This window comes from Poecilia reticulata, chromosome 18 (assembly GCF_904066995.2).
Source record: "Poecilia reticulata chromosome 18, P_reticulata-male-v2, whole genome shotgun sequence".
NCBI lineage: Eukaryota > Metazoa > Chordata > Actinopteri > Cyprinodontiformes > Poeciliidae > Poecilia > Poecilia reticulata.
Genome location: NC_088847.1, coordinates 11,807,975 through 11,832,680, shown reverse-complemented (window position 1 = coordinate 11,832,680; position 24,706 = coordinate 11,807,975). Strand labels below are relative to the sequence as shown.

The 24,706-nt window shown below is 39.0% G+C and overlaps 1 protein-coding gene across 1 annotated transcript; it reads left to right on the top strand.

Moving 5' to 3' along the window:
* Window positions 1–14,709: 14,709 nt before the first annotated feature.
* Window positions 14,710–22,066, top strand: LOC103480524 (thialysine N-epsilon-acetyltransferase). The gene is made up of 6 exons (XM_008435496.3): window positions 14,710–15,041; window positions 15,298–15,349; window positions 16,223–16,306; window positions 17,411–17,512; window positions 17,596–17,636; window positions 17,726–22,066. Exons 1-6 carry the CDS (start codon window positions 14,979–14,981, stop codon window positions 17,891–17,893), a joined length of 510 nt encoding a protein of 169 aa, XP_008433718.1. The 5' UTR covers window positions 14,710–14,978; the 3' UTR covers window positions 17,894–22,066.
* The last annotated feature ends 2,640 nt before the right edge of the window (window positions 22,067–24,706 follow it).

The following is a 24,706-nucleotide window of genomic DNA, read 5'->3' as shown; positions in this document are numbered from 1 at the left end:
TTCACATCCAAACATCCACGTTGGGCCCCGCCGTGTTCTTGTTTTGCTTCCTTTCAAATCCATGTTCAAAAAACATCATGTCTCATATTTATTTTTATCTAATCATACTCAGATTCATCTGTTTACATCAGATGACAGCTGTCAATCTGATGCCACACATCTAAAAGATGTGTGGCATCTTTTAGATGGACAACCTGGAATGAATGTGAACTTTTTTTAACCTGAACAAAAACTAAACAGAAAATATTTTATCCTGGACTACAAACAAACCATTCACACAGTATCACCAGCACAAACATTTGAAATATTTTTAATATTTTTGAATCAAGTAGAGACTGTTAAGCTTTTAAGGAGGTAATATCTCACTTGCTTATAACTTATGCCCAATTAGCTGGGCAGTTAGCTTTAGAGGCTAAAACTAACTGCTAATCTGAGAGGAGCCAAAACAGAGGAGGATTGCTATTGTCCTAAAATAAGTCCACTCTTAAAAACATCACAGTGGGTTAGAGAAATGCAGTTTTGCTTTACAGAAAAGCTAATAAGTAGGTTTGGCTGGAGCCATTCAAATCGAGAAGAGAAAGTGGAACGCTATCAACTGCTATGAAATCATTTACATAGATCAGTGTTTCAGTAAGTCCAGATTAACTACTTGATTTAGTCAAACAGCTTTTTAAATCAAAATTTCCTGATCTCAGTTCACCACTACTTTACAGTAGAAATAACGTTCTGGTTTCACCGATGCAAAGTGCTACCTGATATTTTCGCCAGAACCCTGAAATGTGCTCTGCACTATGTGGAAAATGTGGGTTAATTTTTCAAACCCAGCGACAGGTTTCTTTACGCCGACATTTGCAGAACCCCATTCTGGGGGGAACATCTGAAACCCACTACGTCTCATTATCAGGACATTGCGTCACATCTCATCTGTAATGGTGATTGCCAGCCTTCTTGGCTCGGTAATGTTTATCCTGGGGACATTTGAACAGTGGCAGGGGGAAAACTTAAATCGGTTCCATGTGTGTATGCGTCTTTACGTGTCTGGTTCTGTGTGGCTGGGGCGTGTCTGGTTGGGGAGGAAACAGTAGGGCCCCTGTTCCGTCTGGGATCGGCCCAACAACGGTTAAGTTCTGGACGTCACACTTTGCCTCCCTGCTAAACGTGGCACACTGCAACTATTATTGGTCCGCTGCTGACATAATGGACCATCTCGCATGGGACCTGCCCTATATGACGACCACTGAGAGCAGAGTCAGCATCCAAGTCATGACATAGGCAGGGCTTCAGCTGCAGGTACAGAATGTTCTGTAGAGCTGCAGGTCAGCAACAATCTACACATTAGTTTAGCTAAATAATAGGAGAAAATCGTCTGTTGTGGCCATTTATGTTACATTTTGTAAATTGCTATTTCTATCAATTTAGTTCTTCTTTGGGCGGTTTGAATAGTTAGATAGTTTAGAACCAAAATATTTGGAATTGTTTAGATCACTTTGATAACTTTTAGACCCTCCCATTATTTTAAGTGATTAAGAATAGAATACACTAGGTATGCAGTGGAGGTCTATTGTTTGGGCAAATGTCCAGTTTATATATATATATATATATATATATATATATATATATATATATTACCACTTTTTGAACTTGAAACATCTGATTACGTTACATTTTTTGGCTAAGTTGTAAGAGATGTTTAGTGACTATTTTGTCTTTTTTTTTTTTACAACAAATAAAGCTTTTTTTTTTCAGTTTACCCTACAAATATATAAAAATGGCCACAACTGGAAGTTGTTTCAAAGGCAAGGAACTTCTGAAACTAAAATCCAGCTGAGTCCTGAATGAAATGGAAAAATCCCCCAAAAGATTTTCCTTTCAGTTTGCAAGGTCCTGTATTTTTTTTGTTTTTTGCAGAGTACGTCTTGAGAACAAGGATGTAACTATCCTTTAATTAGAAGCATAGCAAACATATCATTTAGGGAAGTAAAACCCCCTCTACATATCAGCCTTCATCCATTCATTGTATAAGAGTTTTACAGCCAGTTCTCTTTTTCATAAGCATCCTAAATCAAGTGAAGTGTATCTACTCACGAGTATTTGGGAGCAATCCTCCACTTTATTGTCACCGAGTCTCATTCAAGGAAGGGAATATGTAGAAAGACTAAAGCTTTTTTTTTAAAAGATGTTTTAATGATTGCTGGATCAACTGCTAAAATATAAAATCTAGGCTTTGTAAGCAGTAGAATATTCTATCAACTGTTAAATGTTTTGTTCAGAATAATTATAAGATAAAAAAAAAAATAGACCAGTTTTTGCTATATATTTTGAAAAACTGAAAATCCCTTTTTTTCACAAATCACTAACTGTGTTTTTGAGAATCAAAAATCAATGTAGAGGATTTTTGCCATGGTTTTAATTGTCTACATTTTGTGATCTTTCTTTCTTTTTTTCCCTTTCTTTTTTCTTAGCATGTTTAGCTTTAAAATGGCCTTAATACAAAAGTAACAAGAATGCTTTTATTGTTTTCAAGACAATGTTTTCAGACTGCATTTCAATCTATTCAGAGCATGTTTATCCATTTAGCCATTGACCTAATCAGATGCAGCACATTCATGTAGAACCTGAAATAACTACAGAAGCTCTGAAGCAGATGCTAACTTTAGCATCGTTAGCAGCTAACGGTTAGCCAGTTTCTGCGTTCTCACAGCTCATATAATTCGCTCGCGTCTTGCCTGCCTTGTGCCACCATCTGTTGTTCCACGTTTAAAAGTGACTACAGTGGACTGTAAAATTATTTGAATTACTAATCAAGTCCAACAAAATTAGACCAATCATGGGTACAACAAAAACATTATAGATTTCTAAGAACAGCATAACCTCAAACGACACACATTGACCAAGGTGAGGCGTTTACTTTTCTTTGAATAGTTGTATTATAATTAAAAAAAGGGAACAAAATGATTTAGACTTTTCATAAATACCGAGATTGGAGACATATTGAGTTGACCACAGAGAGCGCAAACAGAGAAGTGGTTTCAGTGCTGTTTTCTTTACAGTTCTACAGATAAGTTAGCTTTGTTACGGATGAAAAATATATATTTTACGTTAAAACTCATTTGGCTATGGATAATGCCAGGCAGTAGTTTCGAGTTACTGGGCGTCATTCAACCTTCACCCTTTTACGGTTTATAAAGTGCTGAGATTCCAGTAATTTATTTTACAAGATAAATTATCTAGAATGTTTCTTCTTCAGAAGTTTGTCCCTCATGCCTCTTTGTTTCAAAGAACTAAAACTGCATATAAAATACAGGAATGGTGCATTTCCAGGGTTGAACTGTGGCCTAGTAGGAAGTTGAACTCAGTTTGGTAATGATGAGAACAGGAATGATAACTTCACTGAATGTTCTGTTGCATCACCATTGCAACAATAGAAAACACAAAGGGAGTGGTTTTATTTGTTTTTTCTGCCCATGTATGGTTTTGACAGGAGCCCGGTACGACCGGGTGTTTCTGAGATCAGATGTAATTTCAGGTCACGAGTTACGCGTCCCATAACTTCGTCACTTCATAACCTCTAGGCATTATGAGTTTTTGCTTTGTAATGATAAGTACAATTGTGCCAATCTAAATAAATGCCACTGTTCTTATGAAACATGAGCGAATGTGAAAGTAACTCGGCTCCAGTTCTGAGCCGGTTCCCCATTTTGTATCCAGTAATTATTGTGAATGATCCCTAAAATACTTAAATCTCACCTAGGATTTAATGCAATAATAAGTTATTGCATCAGGATTGTTTCAACTTCACATTTCCACTGATTGTACTTCAACTAGACCAGCCAGCTCTTATGAAATATGACAGAACTCGGCGGTGCCAGCTCCTAGACTTTATTTATAGTCACATTATGACATAACTATGAGGTTAAATACAAGTATACTGTAGAAAATGACTTCAGATCATTGTTTGTCAAAGCTGGTACAAAAGGCTTGTAAAAGCCTGTAAATGCTCCAGAAATAAGACATTATTCCCAGATGTTATTTGAATTCATGTATGATGTAATATAAATGGATTGTTGCCAGGGAAGATGTGAGTTGGTACAAACGTCTCCAAGATGGAAGTGAACTGACTGGTAGCTTCTTCTTTTTTATTTCCCCGACGAGGGTAAGAATTTATTTAGGATTTCTTTACTTTCCAAAAACATAAAAATAAAATGGTGACAGGGTTCTGCTGAGTAAAAAGGAAAAAAAAAGAAAAAAGAAATCACATTAAAAGAGTGTGATTATGATTGAATTAGGAATAAAACGCCACCAAGGCGGCTATAAACTGTTTGGTACAAAACGTTCCCCAATCTCTGTGTTTGTCTGCATGCTTTCCAGTGACAGTATCAACTAAATAAGCTTGAAGCATAAATCCTGGGCTTTTCACTCTTGTACTCTCTGATCTTTCTGAGTAAGATCAGCAGTCGTTTGGGTTCATTGAGGGAAACGGCTTTCTCAGAAGTCCTAGAATAACGGTCAACTTTTCCTGTTACTTAGGGAAATTAAAATGAATCAGAAACGAGCGAAATAAATCAAAAAGATAAAAGTGTCAAGTTCAACATATTTTTTTTATATAGCCTGGGAATTGAAAAACTACATCGCAAATATTGACTTCATTATCTGAGGGGTGTATGAACTTTATTTGAACACGTCCCAGTTTGTGGCTCTGTCCCAGGCTTTGATGCCTCCGTACTGTTTCCTCAGGATGTTTCTGCAGCAGCGCATGTGTTATTGTATGTTTGGAGCTTTTAAAAACACCACGCGCATTACTCAAGCTGCAGGTTCTGCTACTCCTTTTACTGGTAATTTCATGTTTACGTGTACCAAGTGATTTTTACACGTAGCCACAGATTAAGTGGGATTTTGTGTTTCCTCTTTGTGGAAAGTCAGGCCAAGCATATATAGTTATAAAGGTGTACTTGTAACGTCAAATTAGAAAGAGTTCATGAGTGCTGAAAGTACAAAAATAAAATTACCTCTACGTGAGCGCAGACATGAAATGCAGATGTTTCATCTTTTTTTTTTTATTTCAGTATTAGAACATACGTGAAGCCACTTTGTAGTTAGGAAAATGTAGGTCTTACAGGAAGGTAAATGCAAAACATTTGATGATATTTCAAGCTTTCATCTTCAGAAGGTTACAGTTCTCCCACCGTGTCTTTACTTTAATCAATCTGGTAGCTGCAGCTCATCCAAAACGCTGCTGCCGGACTCCTGACCAACTCCAGGAAAATGAATGCTGTTACTATAGTAACTCGCTATATATTCCTGAGTTACTTGTCTAATACAAACCATGTAGATCCGTGTTTCCTGCTCACTTCTTCCCAGGACCAGAACTAAACAAAGTGAAGCAGCATTTAGTCCCTCTGCTCCTCAACTCTGAAATAAAGTCATTGAAAACCTGAGATACTACTGGTTCATTTAAATCTGAAAACCTTTTTGAGTACAACAGCTTTTGATCTAAGTATTTGACTAATGAATTGTTAGAAACATTTGCTTCTTTTATGCAAAGTTTTATTTTGTTTGTCTCTATGTATGTAAAGCAGTTTGAATTGCCTTGTGGAGGAATGGTGCCGTATAAACAAACCTACCTAACATTCTCTGGAAGTTTGATAGGATTCAGGACAAACATTGCAAACTTTGAACACTTTGGGTTCTCTCTGTTTGTCACCTTTTGTCTTATTATTTTTCATTTTGACTTTTTTCTCATTTGTGTTGTTGCCTCCTTGTGTTGGTTGATGCAATAAGGAATAGCACAACTAATGGCGTTCTTATCTAACACTAGATTAAAGTCTAGTTAAACTCTTGGGAGAAAGTTCAGATAGGAAGTGAAATTCTCAAATGACTCAAAAAAAAAAAAGAAAAAGAAGGACATTTCTATTTCACAAGAAAATGTAACACTTATCAGTTGCATGACTAATCAGGAGTTAGTTTGGTGCATTTTTTTTATTTAAAAGGTAAAAATAATTTTAACGTGAAATGTTTAATTTTACCAGCTCAACAATTAAATAAACCAACAACATTTAAAAATTTATAAACATGTTGAAAAAAGACACTGGCTCATCTGGAAATTGCATAAATCAGATGTGGAAAAAGGTAATGTTGAAACGTTTTACAAAATTAGTTACATTCGAAAGCATCAAATAAAGCCTCATGAGAGAAACACAAGGCAGATAAGGAATGGGTTAGATGCGATGCTTGTTTGTAGAATGTAAATTCAGAGCGCTTTATGTCAGAGCAACTTAAAAAGGTTAGTGTTATAGATCAGTCATAAAAGATAAAAATGGGTCAGCGGGACTGAAAAATGAATTGAAATCAGTCAACCTTTTAGGTCTGACTCCTTGGACAGTTTAAAAAGGCCATGGATGACTTGAGACGTTTTCGCAGCTCTGCTTGGTCGGATGTTTTCACCCGTCTTTAGAGACGTCGGAAAGATGCTCCAGGCTACCTGGAATATTTCCACCCGGTGGAAACAACGAGTCCACCTCGATGCTTGTTTACTGTTGAAACAGACTCGCCACGTCACTTGTTGTTTGTCAGTAAACGATTTGCGTTGCGCGACCCCGGTACTGACCCTTCCTCGATGCCTTAAAGTGGAACAGGACATGTGGGTTTTCTGCAGGCAACAGATCTGGAGCCAGAAAGGGAAGCTGCTTGGTTTACATAGCTGTTATCACCAGAGTAGAAATACGACGCTTATAAATGAGCCTTTTTTTTTTTTTGTTTGTGTGTGTGTGTTTGAGGAGTTTATGAATGCTGTAATTTAGCCCACACTGATAGCACAGATTTGATGTTTGCCAAAGGATTACAAAACCCTCCACTGAAACCTTACACAACAGCGTGTAAAGTGGACTCTGCCGTGGAGCTGCGCCAGGACACACAACTCGGTTGTCTATTTGTCTTTTCCCGAAAATGTACCTGCAGAGCTATTGTTTAATTTTCTCCTGCCAGCTTCCTCCTCGGCAGGAGCCTCACAGGGTGACCCGACCTTCAGGGGAGTCACATGACTCAGGCTGTCTGGAGGAGGGAGAAGAAAGGGGGAGGGGGGGGAAACCAAAAATCAACATCTGCCGTATGACTAGCACCACAACACACGCGCAGCTGCAGATGTCCTAATAAGGCATGTTAACGGGAGCAGAGGGAATGACACCATGTCTGCTTCCCTCGCCATCAGTTATCTTGACTTGGCAGTTGCATCAGTCTGCAGATGAGATAATTTCCCTTTTTTTCACTCATCTCTGTTACCTTGAACAAGCAGACAGACAGGAGGGAAGATCCTCGTTTATTTGCAACATGTGAGAACAATTCGACACTCGTATGTAAATTGACTTGGATTTTTATATTAAAAGCATCTGGTATAAAAGCAAAATCAACTAAAAATATGGAATAATTTATAAACAGACGTATACCGCTCTCATATTTTATGTCATGGAGGGAAAGCTCAAGAAAGTGTCCTAAAACGGTGATTTAAGGAGGATGAAGTGGGAGGAGGCGAAGGTGGCTCCCTGTAGTGTTTTGACTGTTTTTATTTTGGTACTTTAAAAAAAAAAAAGTAGATAAATGAAATGCTAACGTCTTTCTTTGTTCCCATGCTCTCCAGCTCAGAGACCAATCAGAGCTCAGACTAAACAGGAAGAGGATGTGGCTTCCTGTAAGGCACCTCAGAAGCAGATCTTTGTAGGCGGCGAGTGCTATGGACCCACTTTCTCAGGAACAATAGCTCTGCCGACTCAGGATCCAACCGGGGCCTTGCAGATGAATTACAAGCATTTCTGAGAAGCTTAAAGTTACAGAATGTCTGACCGGTAAATATGAACCTGAAGATGATTTTAAAAAATGGACCAAACCATTTTTAGGATATTTAAAAAAAAAAAATTATATTTACATCTGAGAAATTATCTACATGGAATAAAATTGACAGTGCATGGGACAAGAAAGTACAAAAGAAGGCCATGCGAAACATTGCTAATGAGTGTAACTTCTAGATTTTTCAAACTGCCTTTACTTACTCCAGCTGAACAGAAACAAAACTGAAATTATCTCTGTTGCATTAAAACAAACTAAACGGTTCCCATACACCATTAAAAACCTCAAATGAACAATTTGCTTATATTCAAAATGAAGGCAAGTATGTTTCTTACTGGAAGGGCTGTAATAATTAGAAGAACTTCCACCAGAACCCTCGCTGGCCTGGAGAACCCGGTTTAGTAGGTGGAGCTCACTGAGAAACGCATCAGGCTGTGTTAATGACACCAACAGGAGCTGGCTCTGCAGCTTTTTCCAAACTGACCTTTTAAAGCTGGCACAGAGGAAGCCATGTATCCCGAGGGGTGAACAATGCCAGTGTTATGTAATATCGGGTCTTTTCATGCATTTTAACAGGAGCGAGGCAACTCTGGATGTTTTAGGTTGGCCTCTCGCAGTCATTCTGAGATTTGGATGTTTTGTTTTTCTCTTGCAACATAATCATAGTGTACATATGCATGCATAATGGTGTTGCTTTATTTCTTGTTTTGTATCAACCGTACATCTTTATGTACATAATTCTGCTGCCAAAGATTCAGTGTCTGATGTTTTGGATTTCTTTATTTTAATTAATCAAATTGCTTGTTCTGCCCTGCGACAGACTGGCGACCTGTCCAGGGTGTACCCCGCCTCTCGCCCGGAACGTTAGCTGGAGATAGCATCTCCCGACCCCACTAGGGACAAGGGTGTAAAGAAAATGGATGGATGGAAATTTCTCGTTCTTTAATTAGTCAGATTAAGCAGAGGAATGCCTTGCGATACATGTCAAGTTTTTACAGAACATGCAAAGTCTTTAGAAAACGACTCCAGGCCAGGATTCAGGACCCTCAGTGCTACCAAATGCTCCACTGTGTATCCTGTAATCATTGCAATTTGTCAACAGTGGTGTGTGGTGCATGAATGGTGCCTTGGGCGAGACCCACGATTTTGTCCTCTCCACCCACTGAACCACAAACAGCCAAACGCACGTCTGGATCCCGACAATTTTTATTTTTTTACGCTGCATCTTATCAGAAACTTATCTGTTTAGGGTTGTGTTGTAAAAAAAAAAAAACATCATAGGCTGCTAAGAAAGCATTCCGATGACCACATGCACCCTGTTTGTGTGTTTTCACAAATACAATAAAAGCAGGGTTTCATTCAATGTGTTACAAGCCTGGCGGGCCACCAGGCTTTACTTGTGTCCCCACCAGGCTAAACATTGTTTACTTATTAATTTTTTTTTTTTGTTTGCATTTAAAAAAAAAAATTTAGATGGTGTTCAGGTATTAATCTTCCAATTTTCCAATAACATAATTATCATTATTTTCACATTTCCTGTCAACTTTAAAAAGGTTTAACTCAAAAACACGGCGGGCCGCTGGATGAATGACTAGCCAAGCGCCACAACCCAGCACGTTTTCTGGGGGAAACCCTGAAAAGCATTTCAAATTTTATTTAACTCTCTGTTCTATGTAGAAAAACCCAGTTCAGGTCCAACAATTTTACATATTTTGAATTTTGAACTACAACTGACCAAAGGCAAAGTCCCCACTGGCCAATGCTGCTCTGGGCAGTGAGCCATATTAAAAAAATAAACACTTGCTGAAGAAGATTATGATGAACATACAATTAATTTTTTTATGATTTTAAAGCCTCTTAAGACTTGAAAAAAAAAACATTAATGAGACAAAATTCACACTTATAATGGATGACTGACCATTGAGTCAGAAAACCTATGCTGACTGTAGGTGGATCTGTCTCCATTGCTTCACAACTGTTCTCCATTTATAGCGTTCAGATTATTCTGAGTGCATCAGAATAAATAAGGCACTTAGCAACATTGTGATAGAGTTCATGTGAGAAACCTGCGATGTAAAATCATATCAATTCAGAACATTGTTTAACACCCTTTCCTCTGATCTTAAGAACGCTTCCTTCTCCATATTCGCTTTGTTTGTGAATATGAATCTATTCATGTTCTAATCTGTTTTCTGTTCTTGACTGTGAGAAGGAGGAAGTAAAGGAGCAAAATGTTTAACTCAGGCGTAAGATTTCTACACAGAGGAGAGACACGGACTTGAAGAAAGCGTTGGGGACAAAAAGTCAAAGTCAGGATTGGGGACAAAATCCTTTCAGGCATTCCACAGATTGGGAAGTGAGTTTGAAAACAAACAAACTTATCCAAAAGCTGCGGGGCGTGGGCACACGTCCAAAAGCCAAAGAACAAAACAGAGTCGAAAACAATGAGGACTTACACTGGGAGAATAATGGGAAACTCAAAGATGGACAAAGATAACGGAAAATAAAACAAAAAAACCCAAAAACAAATATGATCAGACTGTATGCAGGTCACAGAGGCTAAGCGTAACTTCTTCTCTGTGGCCCTGAAGAGGCTTCAGTTTGGACATTTTTGGCCTTTTCACTCATGGAAATGTGGTTACGTGACTCCAACACATCAGAACCACAGCTAAATTATTTAGCCACGAAACTTTAGGCGCTTTGATAAATGTCCTTCGCAAAAATGTATCAAAACACTTGACGACCAAGAAACGTACACGGATACTCTGCGGTTATGTCAATGTACAAAATGTTCTTTTAATAATTAGAAAATTTAGCCTATTCAGAGCAGAGCTTCATTATGAGATTTTTGTGTTTCTTGTTCTGTGCTTCCAGAGGAACAAATGGATAAGAAGAGGTAGCAGAAAAACAGAACAGCATTGACAAGGCTGAAAACAATATGTGTTTAACCCTCTAAAATTGGACACAAAAGACTTCCACTCGACGCCTCCTCAAAAGGTCACGTGTGGCACTTGACCAACTTGAAGCTATTATGTCCAGAGAGCTCAAAATTAGTTAAATTGATGTGGAACCATCGACAGCAGAGAAACTATCCGAAACGTCACCGCGTAACCTCAGTTTACGAAACGCAAAAGTATTCCGGGGGTTTGTGAATGCAACGCTTTCCTCCACGTTATTCAGAGGCGCGAGGGAACGAGGAGACGTTTGGAAGTTACGTAGCACTTTGACGCAAACGATCATTTTCTCTGTGATTTCTAGCATTGTTAAAAACGTGCGTAGGCTTAAAAAAAATACCCCGCTGTTTCTTACTCACACTCGACTGACTAACATTGGATACAATGTCTCTACTCCTGGCTGCCTCCGAGGCCCCGTCTGCGTCTGTAAAAACAGTCAGGGGCGTCTCACGCACGTCATCAGCGGTGCCTGAGAGGCCGCTGATGAAAAACGATGGCAACGTTCTGCTTTTTCTGCCTGCGTCGCATGAAAGGAGCCGTTAGTCAGTCTTAAAGAGACACACCGTCTCTCTCTGGAGCTATTAATAGCCACACAGGCTGCCTTTCTTTTTTCTTTTTCTCTCTATGTAGAAAAGCTGACCACCAAACATTTTGAGGTGAGCCCAGAAAAAAAAAAAAATCAAATTCCCCCTTTCTCTGCTCATTTCCTCCCCACCCTGGATTCTGCAGAAAGCCGTACACTGTGACAAATAGCTCACCCGGGTTATTTTTAGCTTCAAGCGTCCAGAGCCTCCTATTTATGCTGCAACATGTGTCCAGAATCGGCACATTGCAAGGGAAAGCAGTGAGGAAGACATATTAGTTAGACAGTTAGCGCACTGAACCGCAACCAGGTTAGCATACCTGATGGCGTAAGACATATCCGAACTGTGAATCACCCTGTAATTATTAGGTTACAGCAGATTTCACACACGAAAGAGCCTGCTTTCTCTGTCAAATGTCTGCTTTCTCTGAGATTTTACACTTTAATGTAATGATTACACAGGGAAAGTGAGCTTCGGTGTTTTAATGTGTAGAAATAAAAGAAAGTTCATTGGTCGTTTACATTTTTCTTTTATTTAAACCAAATCATATCATCATACTTTTGATCAGTGATGTAAAGTTAAAGTTTAGATGGAATAGAAATTATGTTTATTTTTGGCTCCATGAGCAAACTTATGCAATTTTAGACATAAGGACAACTTTTGATGAAGTGTGGCAGATAAAGACGGCTTTTTAGTTGTAAACTATAGGGATAGATATTGTCTAGAGAAGAGAAACCTAGGTTTGTTTCAGCGTTTACTTAAGATAGCTACAAAATAAAAAATAATAACTTGCCTGTTACTTGTTAAAAACACACTTGAAAAAAAAAACAGAGCAAAGCTGCAATACTAAAACAAAAGACAAACTGTACCAGCACACGTACAGCTATTGTGTCAAGCATGCAATGTATTCAGTTTTATAAATTAGAATATCAGTGAGTTTATGCAATAAAATATGTATTTCTTTATTTCTAAGCTAAAACTTGAACTTGTTGTCATCAAAGTTGAGTGACAAAAACACTAAAAACTGAAAAAGGGAAGTCAAGTTCCTCTTAGTTAAATTGACTCATTCCTAATGTGAACAGAATCATATTTTAATCCCATGCTGACGAATTGGTCAATAGGTGACATTTTGGTGTGATTGGGTCAGACTAACAAACATTTTTTTTAACTTTGGATCTCATGGAAGGAAGTCATGAATGTTCATGTGGAATGAAAGCCACATGAACCAGCCATGTATGATCACAGTTTTTTTCAGTAATCTAAATTCACATGACAGATTCTGGGGGAAAAAAACAACATTTGAACAACATCCTCATTTTGTTCCTGTGTGGTGAAGAACCCACCAAGAACAGTCAAAAACTGTAAGCTATAAACATTATCATGAACTGAGTTGATAAAATGTTCTCGTTCAAACAGCAGATGGCTCACAGTGCTCTTGGGTTTGTCTGCAATTGTGTAAAATAATGAGGTCATCCTCATTTTTGGTTCTGGGGGATTCACAGTTTGATGACATATACACAATGTTTGTCATCATTCCTGCCTGTTTCACCAAAATATGATCCCACTTCTGATTAAACCATTTTCTAAAACACTCAAACAGTAACGTATGGTGAATTAAAAAAGCAAAGTATGAGTGATGCTTCAATTTATTCACCATGAAATATAGAGAAACCCAAAGAATTTGTGAAAGAGTGAGTCAATGTCTCAAACTCAGTGCTACATCTTTTTTTTTTACTGTATTATTGTTAACATACAGAAACGCAGACAAATGTCATCTTTAACAAATATTTATATATATAATTTGGGTTTAATTCTCAACAAAGGTCTCTGTCATTATGAGTTATTACACTCATGTTGTCTCAGAAAACAAGCTGCTTTTGTCAAAACTAGATTTGACCACTACGCCCCCTACAGGCAATAAGTGTTACTCTGTCCTGACAGTAAAGACTTAAGAGTTAAAATGAAGTTCTATGAGTTCTTTGCGTTAGGACCTCACCTGCAGTATATAACTCCTCTGGTGTCTTCATCCAGTGTAAATCTGGATTAACTGGATCTGCCAGATGAAGCTAACGTTTAATCCGAACACCTTTCAAGTTGACCATTTGGTTTTGGAGTGGTCCAGTCAGAGTTGGACAGCTTTAATCTGGCAGGGAATCTAGAGAGAGCTATAGATTCAGATGATCGGAAAGAGATCTTTCAGCCTCAGAAATTTGACATCATCATTATATAATCTCAAAATATCTGAGATTTTCAAAAAAAAACAACTTTATTATTCAGGGGTAGCCTGCTGTAACGCTACTAATTACCTCAAATATTTTGACATGCTATCTTCAATGAAACGTAAAAAAACCATTTCTTTTGACATTAATACTTGTTTTACATGTTTCAATATCCTTTGAGAGATGTTCATGTCATTACTTGCCACATACAGTTTTCAATCTATATCTGCCAGGTGTGGGGATACTTTTAGGGGTATGTGAACCGAGTTAAGCTGTAAATTGTGCTAGTGGAGGAAATTCAAGAGTACCAGCCGCGCAGCCACAGGCAAGTCAGAGCATGTAGATCTACTCAATGATAAAAATAATAAAACAGAGACTAAGAACAACAGTTGACAGGAAGAGCAAGTTTATAGCAAAATACTGGACAGTTAGAAAATATGAACCCGAGTAAGGTAGTTTTAAGAAATTACAGTTGTGCAAAGAAAAAAAACAGACTATTTACAAGAAGTGGGGAAAAAAACAGCAAATAACAGCAGGAAATGTTATTTGAAATGAGAAAAACAGCAGAAGTGTAAACATTTACTGAGTTTTTGCCTGTCAGGAGCAACAGCTGCTGGGAGGAGGGACCTATAATCCAGCAGATTGACACTGACAGAGCTCTCTAGTTCAGCAACAGCTGACAGATTGGTGTTATTTTTGTTCTGCTAAACAAATTTAGATATGACATTTAAAAAAAAAAACATTTCACAAATTCTAGTTTTATGTCCTGATAGATGCTCTCCATGTTCACAAATGGACATTTACTACTTTTTTGTGCATTAATTCTTTTTCTTCGATTAGTTAAACCGCGCTGCAGTACCACCTAGTGGATTAAAGTGAGCACTGCAGGAGGAAGAGACGGCATGGTTTAAGTAACTGCGCAGACGGGTTTGGTATGGGGGTGTATTTAAAAAATATATTATTATTATTATTATTATTATTATTAATTATTATTATTATTATCTTGCCCTTTAAACAAATTCCTTTACTATTTCACAGTAAGGGGGGGGGGGGGGGGGGATCACAGTAATAGTGAATAACCGCCTGATAATAAAGGTTCAAGCAGGAGCAGCCAGGAACTCATTGCGTGTTGTTTTATGGAGCCTCATTAATATAAAAGAAGAAGAAAAATCTAGTTCTGATGAGGACGAGCATCTTTTAGTGTGAAAGTAGGAGACTGTTACTTCCTCCAGCCGCCTCCTTCCTGCGGGGCGGGGAGGGCGCTATCGGTTCCGTCTCCATCCTGCTTCGGAGGTCGAGCGGTGGACTGCGGGTCAAAGTCAAACTCTTCCCCAGTTAAATCCCGCCTGAGCAGCAGCAGCAGCTCCGCGCATCCATCTGCGGTCATGGACTTCTCCATCAGAGCGGCGAACGTGGAGGACTGCAAGGACATCGCGCGGATGATCAGGGTGAGCAAGACACGTGCGCACGTGCGGACCGAGCGGCGTAATTACTCCGGCTTACGTCAGGAGATGCGTTTTTGTAAACCAGCCGGTGATATTGTTTTATTAAGCTTGTGAATGCTAGTTTTTGTTCTCCTGGTTGTGACCACAGCTGGTTGGCGCTCTGGGGTTTTGTTGCCAGCAGGCTTCATGTGAGCTGAAAGACCTGAAAAGACACGCATGATGATATCAACTGATGTAAACATTTGTTTCCCCTTTCCAGGAGCTGGCAGAGTACGAGAAGGTGGCTGATCATGTTAAAGTCACACAGAGAGGTAATTATATTAGCTGTTTCACCGTGACAGCCATCTTTTTATGTAATTGGTGTATGAAAGAATGTCCCAGGTGGTGACAGTTTACCCAGCCTCACTAAATCAAAAATAATTTAATTCTGAAAACTTTAAAAAAAAAAAGACACTCATATGAATATCTAATTATAAACCAATAAGAAGAGAAAACATCAAAAATAACAATTAAAATAATCAAAATAAGATGATTAATCATCCAGATGCAGAGGTTGTTTGCTGTCAGAGGTCACATGGTGTTTCTCCAGCTAGTGGAAATGAATTAACTGTCTGATATCAATATTAATGTGGATTAACAGGCAGCTGGAGTATTTAGCAGTGAAGGAAACCACTGATGGAAAGCCATAAAGCTGATCTGTTACAAATCCATCATCGACGTTCATGAACTCTATTTAAACAGAGCCAGTATCTGAACAGTGCATTCGTATCACTTTAACTGTTTTCCACATTGGTCCTGTTATGAGCATAAAAACCTGAAAAGTGTGGAGTGCATTTTTAGCCAGTGACTTCTGAAGGGAGTGACTGTGTTTTGAGTATGTTTAGGAGAACCGTAGTAAAGGGAGCTAGATAAAAAATACATGTTAATTAAAAAAAACAAACACAGAAAAGTCATTTATAATTTTCCTTCCATCTTATAAGTTACATATGACGTTTCTGACTGGAACGTGGCAAAATGTATAAACGGCATTTTAAACACGTTTTCAAGGTGTCCTTTTTTATTACCCAACGACAACATTCAGATTTCAAATCGCAGCGAAAGAGCAGGACTTTATCGCCCTTCGCTTGACAAAACACAATCACAGATTTCTCACATTCAGGCCTCTCTCTGTCAACTTCTCCCAGACTTGGAGCAGGACGGCTTCTCCAAGAATCCGTTCTTTCACGGCATCGTCGCCGAGGTGCCGGAACAGCACAGAACCAAAGAAGGTGAGAACAAGTGTCCGCTAATAGCAGGTCCCTGTTTTCTAAGTGGACCTGATACGGGAGCGCGAGGGGAGGTTTGCTTCATTTCTCGGCACTCTTAACGTAATGTAGCAGGATGCTGCTGATGCGTCCTCTCCCTTTATTCACCTCTTGCGTAATAAGGCTGATGCACTGCTTCCTCCGTGTGCAGTAATGAGCTCATTAGTACATGCTCTGCTGCTCAGCTCGACCTTTTTCCATGCAGTCATCACTGATCACCCTCTGCTGGACTCGGATGTCTGACTGCACAGTCAGGAGGGGCGGCATGCTTCTGCATTAGAGGCTCCAAGACTCTGACACAGATACTGTTGCGTACAGTCATGGGAAGTAGAAAGTGCACCCTCTGTTTGATTATGACGTTTTAACGTGTGAAGGATCTACACCAGGGATGTTCAAAATGCAGCCCGGGGAAACATTTGTGGAGAGATTTTGTGTCCCGCCTCCCTCCCCCCGCTCACTGACCACGATTGAAGAACGGTACGTTTGGTCCAAGGCAGAAAACGTTTTAATTTTTTTAAATTTAATTGGTTCAACACGAAGTATTCATTTTTTGCGTTACTTTTTTATTTTTCTTTGCATTTTAGTGATTTATAAAACTAATACAAACTAAATACTGCAAACGTTTTCAAAGAAACTATTTTCTGAGAAATGGCGACTCAGATCCTGTTTAGCTGCTAAGAATAGAGGAGATAAATATGTCTAGATGCACAATCTAGACATATACTATGTCATTAAAATGATCTTATGTCCTTTTTAAACAGGGAAGATGCCAAAATGTAAATGTTTGTAAAAAAAAAAAAACTTGGTATACCCCCCCCCCCAAAAAAAAACACTAGACATGTAATAAACCCTTTTGAAAGTGCAAGTGTCGTTTTTGGTAATTTGCAGTGTTGTTGAATTTTGCTTTTTTCATGTAAATGTCAAGAAATCTTATTATTAGGATAGGATTTAAAGCTCAATATCAGGGGCTTGGTTAATTAAGAATAAGGGAAAATACGTGCCAAAAACTCAGAGAGCAGAGTTTGAGTGTAAAGAAATCCCTGAACACGTCTAACGTTTCGCTTTCAGGACATACGAAGATTGGCTACGCACTTTACTTCTACTCCTACAGCTCCTGGGCAGGAAGAGCCATTTACATGGAGGATTTGTACGTGATGCCAGAATTTCGAGGTAAATCATTTTCTTCATTGATTGTTGTTGATAATATAGCCATATCCATCAATATATCTTAATTTTAATCTCTGTCCTTTAAGGGAAGGGAATCGGAAAAGCACTTATGAGCAAGGTAGCACAGGTGAGCGACATCGATGCATCGTTAAAAAAAATAAACGTAAAAAAAAAAAGAGTGCTATTGTTTACCTAATGTCTTCTGGTGCCCTGCAGCTGGGTCTGGCCGCTGGATGCAACCAGCTCAACTTTACGGTTCTGGACTGCAACAAGTCATCTGTGGACTTTTACCTCAGCCAGGGCTGCTTCGATATCACGGATAAAATCGGCTACCACTGCATGCGCTGCGAGGGTGAGGCACTGGAGCACCTGGCACAGCCTTAACCCGACGCTGCGACTTTTGAAACCCTGGAAGTCTGTCCGGGTGACGCAGAGCTCCATTTTACGGCCCATTGTTTAAAACGTCATAATGGTTTGTAAATTAGTGGCTTTTTCTTGCCAAACCTTTTGCACCTTAAGTTATTAATTATTTATCCGTCGGACCTTAAAGCCATTTTTTTTACGGCTCGAATTACCCATGAAAATTATGCAAAAATATCCAAATGAATTTTTTTTCATTGTTTTGTATAAATGACAATAAAAATCGGTGCAGCCTTTTTAAAATTTCATCCCACAACTATATTTTTGTGGTAGTTTTTAGTAGAAAATCTGTTTTTATCAAGCTCGACGTTATACCCTCTTAGAGCTACACAGCAATACTTGGAAGATATTGGCAGAATAATCCATCATAAAACAACATAATGGATTCAATGTAAAATCAGCTTTACTCAGAAGTGCGGATGAACGCTTACATGCACAAAAATCCAGGTTTCTAGATGCAGAAATCACATTTAATGTCATGGGAAGAAAAGGTAACACTTTATTTGACGGGGTGTGCATAAGGCTTGTACATGTTCCTAAACATGACATAACATCTGTTAAGAGCATGAAGGAGTCTTCATCATTGCTTACGACTGTTGTCATGAAGTGTCATGGGGTAAATAATGACACTTTTGATGCAAAGTTGACCATTTTAATGGACTTTTAATACAACTTTTAAATTGCATCTCGCCTCCTCCTTGTATGCACACTGTGTTAGTTAAAATTAATTCAACTAAAAATCCAAAAGCATTCAGCACATCCCGAAAGAGCTTTTATCCTCTGCTATTGTTCCAACATCTGGATTCATCAGAATAAATCCAAAGCCCTCTACTTTAGAAATTTGCTCTCGCTGATTGGGATTATTTTTAGAGCAACAATTTAGCACCAAGTTATTTATTAAAATGCATTAAATCATGCATGAATATAAAAGCACAGACTTTGTAGAGAGCCACTGCTCATTTTGTCAAACTCTATATCACCTCAAACGAGAGAATCGAGCGTTTTAGTAATTAAAAAAAAAAAAAAACCTGCTCTAAAATAACTGCGCTGCGTTTTTATGTGTTGATAGACCCTAAAGTCATTATGGTGAACCATTACTGCCATTTCCTTGGTTGAACTCCGTAATAGTTACCCACTGCTGTCGTTGTGGGCCGGTAATTGGCAGTGTTGGTGTTCATAGTTGTCACTTGGCAGCAGAGCTTCTGGAAAACCATCACCTGAAGGGCAAAACAACAAGGCAGCACTAATCTGCCCTTCAGCCATTGTCTCAAAATCCAGCTTTCAGATCCACTAATCAACACAAACAGAGGTCTGTTTATGAGCAAGGTAGCAGAGGTCTGGAGGGAGTTTTTAAAGGATTCCTGCGGAAAAAGAAACTCGCCGTTTAGTGTAAATGCTGGTCATGTTTTTTATTGTTTAGGCTTTTTTTTATTAAAATTTTTTGATAAAGTGCTTTTATTGGTACAGTTTTATGCCGCAAAGCTTGTTTACTGAGTTTATGGTTTGCTTCTAATGTTGGCTCCTTTAATCTGAAGCTCGTTTATTACATGTTGGTGATTGAAAAATTACGCGGTCACTTTAAGGCATGACATCAATGTGCCAGATCAATGCTACTGTAAAGGCCCATGTGAGTAAAACCTATGTGTTGGAGACACACCCAACATTAACCGGCTAAAGCAGGGGTGTCAAACTCCAGTCCTGAAGGGCCGCTGTCCTGCAGTTTTTAGATGTGCCACAGGTACAAAACACCTGAATCAAATGGCTTAATTACCTCCTCAGTTCTCCAGAGCCTTGCTAATGACCTAATTATTCTATTCAGGTGTGGTGCAGCAGAGGCACTTCTAAAAGTTGCAGGACACCGGCCCTCGAGGACTGGAGTTTGACACCCCTGGGCTAAAGTGAGACCTGGCAAAGGTGCAAGTGCTTAATTGGCACACCTGGTGAAGACTTTTAATTGCCGCAATGCTAAAATTCACATAATGGCAGAGACTTATAACAAAAAGGTGCAAAAGTGAGATAACCGTAGCTGATACTGACATCAAAATTTTCAATAATAGTACCGTGGTTATGTGTTTGTTTTTTTTGTTTTTGTTTTTGTTTTGTTTTTTGCTATCTTGTACCCCTGGGCCAGATTAAATGTACTTTTAAAAGCTGTCATTCTGGCAGCATTGAAACATGAGAAATTTAAAGATGAGGAAATATTTAATTTCCCTTTGGGATCAATTAAGTATTTTTGAATTCTCTGAACGCCGAACTGTAACTCTGAGAAAGACGCGGCCTCTTTCAGCTATCCAGAGTCTTCAATGTTTGTCGTTTGTCTTGATATTTCCATTTTCCTCAAGACGTTAAGGAAAACCGAGATGAAAGGCATCTCGACTTTGATGCAGGTGGAAACTTTTTCTTCCTGTAGTTTTTTCTGCTGTACGCAAACTCTCCACCTTGGCCACCATTATAGAGCCATTACGTTGCCGACCGAAGACGGTCAGGTGCCTGAAATCTATGACTGCGCGGGGTATTAAGCTCTGGCTGACAGCTAAAGTTTTCCATCCTGTCTTTGCTGTAGTTCGACTCGGTTCTGATTGGACAAAACCCGAGCGAGATCAGAGGGAGGTTTTTTAATTAGGCTTTCTGAAGGAGCACTGAACCTCCTTCTGTCCTTCTTCTGGCCAAAAGAAGGCTGCTTCACGCTCACCGCACTAATTTGGCTGCTTGGCAATATTTCCAGTCATAAAAATGTTTAGTTATGTTGTCCAAACTAGACCACCCATCGGTCTTATTAGCATAGATTTGGTTTTACTGTATACTAATCCTCGCGATGAATCCTGTGGATAACTCTTACCAATCAAGGTAGGATTTGGGGGGAGAAAAGTCTAAAAATAGGATTCTAATTCCTAAAGAGGTGCCGTTTGACCACGGCTGATATTCACTCCGCTGTGTTCTTTGTGCACTGAAGGAATCGTTTAGAACTCAAAGCTTCTCCAATGCAGCCAAACTCGGGGTGCAGCTTTCAGAGAAATGGATGAAGCCCAAATTCAAACCAAAACAATCCACTCAGTGGAATTTGGGGAGGTGGGGGGGAGAGGAAAAAAAACCCCATAAAGCTTGAAAAGTGGGCTCCTTGCACAACTTTAAGCTTGTCATGCTTAAATGAAAGTGGCATTATTCTGGTCTGAACCACGAGTTTCTCTCGTTTTTTTTTTTTCTTTTTCGTACGGTCTTCTGCAGTTTAATGAAGATATGCTAAGTTTTATTTGCATTGTTTCTGTTCCACTCAGACAAGTAAAAACCACTGACCCTTCTTTGCAGCGTTTGCATTTTGGCATGGAAATGTATCCAGGAATGCATTTCATAGGCCATTATTCTGCTGCTGCTGCTGCAAACTGCAAGGCGCAAAGACTAAGATTTTGATTCTTTTACGGCGTGCAACTTCCCGTCAACGTGAGTCCGTGAGTGCAAATTACACAGATATAAAAAAAAAAAGAATAGAAAAAAAATCACTGTTTCTTCCTAATACACCCGCAATAAATCACCGAGGTGGAACATTGCCGGTGTTTGTTCAGGTTTACGTCGTGTAGCCGTGTGTTCGAGTAACAACTATGCAGTGTATCTGTCAGAATAAGTGGATGAAACATCCGTGTTCGTGCGTCTTGGCGTTCAGAAAAGGACGTCGGCGCGTTGTGTACCCGCTCCAAATTCAGTGTCAAAGTGTCCTCTACGTGTGATTTTACTGTGTGTAGAATCATTTTAACATACGTTTGATTTAATAGTAGGTTAAAGGGAGGGCTGGTGGGAATGTGTGTGTAAAGCCGACACTGTGGCTCTCAGGCTTGAGCTGAGTCTTGACTGGGTTTTGTTGTAATGGTGTGAAACACAGAACATAAAAAACTGAAAATATACATACTTTTCCTTTCCTGGAGCCATCAAACTGTTGGGATTTTACCAAAACACTACATTGTATTCAGGTATGTGACTGTACAAGAGAAAAAAAAAGTTTGTTTTAGAAGTACTTAGCAGGCTTTGCGTGGTGAACGGGTCTTGTAATCAGTCTGTGTGTTTTTATTTCCTGCGTGTGTTGGGCGTCTCTGCTCGGTGATTAAAGAAATAAAAACTTACAGCACCTCGGGATGTGCACGTTCACAGTTGCTCACTTTGTGGTTTTTCTTCTTGAGTTGGTGATTTTCTCATTTTGAGGAATAAAAGATTTAAGAAGTGCAGTAATTGAAGAAAGTGTATCTTAAATAAAAATGTTGTCACATTCGACCTACAGAGGGCACACTAACACCATCAGTTCCTTTAAACCTCATGTTGCGTTACAGAGCTTTGATTGCCAAGATTATTAGTTTGCATATAGGAATGTTATTATTATTTTATCGCAGCATCATAATCTGAAAACTTTAGAAAAAAATCTGCCTCCAGTTTGAGATCAATTTGAATTCAGTTTTTCAGTGTGGGATAAAAATGTTTAAAAATAATTAACTATTGTTTTTCTGCTTCAGCCTATTAAAATGTCATAAAAGAACTTAGGATGTTAAAGGAAAACAGTAAACTTAGCAACAAATAAACACACAATTTGACATGTCTTCTCGGTCCCAGAGGCATCAAAGCTTTCCCCAAGCATGACACTTCCTCTGCCGTTCTACAAAGCCAGAAGGAAGTTTTGGACCTGGAAACCCGTCTGTTGAGACAAATAAAGTCGGTCGCCAGAGGTTGTTACTCAAGCCGAGGAGTGATTTTGTGACACTTTTGGATCTTTACTCCGATGCGTGTTTAAAGTAGAGTTTCTTCTTTTCATGTGTTTGATCTCGCTCAGATGAAGAAAAAGGAAAAGAAAAAACATTGATTTATAAGACGTATCTGTGGAGGTTACGGATTGAATATTTCCCCATCAAAATAAAACAAAAGGGGATCGAACTAAACATTTTTCAAAGGAAGCTTGCTTATATATGCTCTTACTGTTTCTGACATAAATCAACTGAAACATGAGCTAGAAAAAAAATGTGGCAATGAGCCAATGCCGGAAGGGAAGAAAAATGCAATAAATAAAAAAACAAACGGCAGGATTTTTCAGGTTGGGGGAAGAAAAAGGTGAGGGTAATTCATGGTGACTGCACAAGTTTTTCCAATTTTAGGGGTTTCACTGCGATACTGATGCTGAAGAATCAGACCGAATATTCTACAACTCACCAGTGTGTTTTGTTTGTCTCTTTCTCTTAGTCAGAGCCGAATCATGAAGCTTTTCAGGGAGGTATCAAGAAGACGACATATCTGATTACACTTATTTTATATCCGTTATGAGTTTGTATGTTTGTGTATTGAAATTATTTTCAGTATATTTATAAAAAAGTTAGTTTTGATTGCAGTTTGCCAGAGGCCTAGTATGTGGAGGGAAACATGCTGTGCACCATTACCACTGTGAAACATGGTGGTGGCAGTGTTGTGGTGTGTGAGATGGGAGCTAAAAATACAAGAAAATCTTGTGAAAAGCTATCTTTTTGAAGAGGAATTTGCAAAAATGCTAATTGGACTTGTAGCTAAAATGAGTCTTAGCTGTAGGTAGCTAAAAAAAAAAGACTAGCAGAAGCTAATTGGGATTTTATTCATCTATTTCAGAAAGTCCCAACAAAAAACAATGAATGTTTTGGTTATAATGTCGAAAAATGTGGAAAACCTGAAGAAATGTGCAAACTTTTGCATTTGTTTTATTGGTGCATTTTCCCCAACTCCTGAAACAATTCAATGTTAAAAATATGGATTAAAAATAAAAATACATTAATATATTTTAAACACATTTAAAACATTCAAGTACATAAATTTTTTTTGTTTGTGTCCCTTGTATGTTTGTCTTTCATGACTTTTTTCACCTGTTGATGAAGTGCAAACGAACTAAAACCCCTCCACAGAGTGCCTCTACAGCCGCCTGGTGGCCACAAGCGGTACTGTTGCAGACACACGGTTGGCACACGTAAATAAGGCAAGTCTCTTGATGAAAGTGATTTGACGGGCAGCAGAAGCTCCGGTGAGCCTCCTGTGCGTTTTTCTTTACACACACGCCTTTGATTTTGTCACGCAACCCCATGTCCGGCCTATAGGGCCCTAAACGAAATGTGTTTTTGGGGCCCTCTAGTTCTGCTTACATTGTGGACCGGTTGCAATCAGCAGTCTGAACATTAGATCATTCACACACCTGCTATAAACTTATTGCATGTCTGGCAGTGCTGTTTTCATTATATACATGTATAATATAGGATACATTTATTGGCCCACTGATTTATCAACCAGTTGATTTCTGGGTTCCATCCATCCATCCGTCTTCTTACACCCTTGTCCCTTAGTGGGGTCCGGAGGCGCCTGGCCGCCTGGAACCTCATGACCATGGGGACAGAGGAGACAGCAGCGGCTGAAGGCGGGCTGGCAGCGAGAGGCAAAGAGTCGGTGGCGGCGGCAGCGAGAAGTGAAGATTTTGCAGCAAGTACCCCTTCGTCTTAAAGGGGAAAGGGTAGCCGCATTGTCAGTGTGGCCCACTTTTTTTTTTTTATATCCTTTTTTCATCTAGCTGTGTTTGCACTTGTTTCAGTTGATTACCACTCAAGTTTCTCCCTTTAGGAAAGTCATAATTCTGTTTTCAGCATGTAAAACAGTCGTCCCCATTTTTTTCTTTTTTGCTATTAGGTCATAAATATAACTGCTAGGCCCAAGATCAGACGACCGCTCCAAACTTTTCTTTGAGGTTCCGGAACCCATATTTTCAGTGAGACGTCTCTCCACTGGCTTTCTTTC

Bases quoted from the DNA above. Each gene is read 5' to 3' on its own strand.
- LOC103480524 (XM_008435496.3), top strand. From the start codon at position 14,979: ATGGACTTCTCCATCAGAGCGGCGAACGTGGAGGACTGCAAGGACATC. The intron at 15,042-15,297 runs GTGAGCAAGACA...TCCCCTTTCCAG, and splicing joins ACATCGCGCGGATGATCAGG to GAGCTGGCAGAGTACGAGAA. The intron at 16,307-17,410 runs GTGAGAACAAGT...TTTCGCTTTCAG, and splicing joins ACAGCACAGAACCAAAGAAG to GACATACGAAGATTGGCTAC.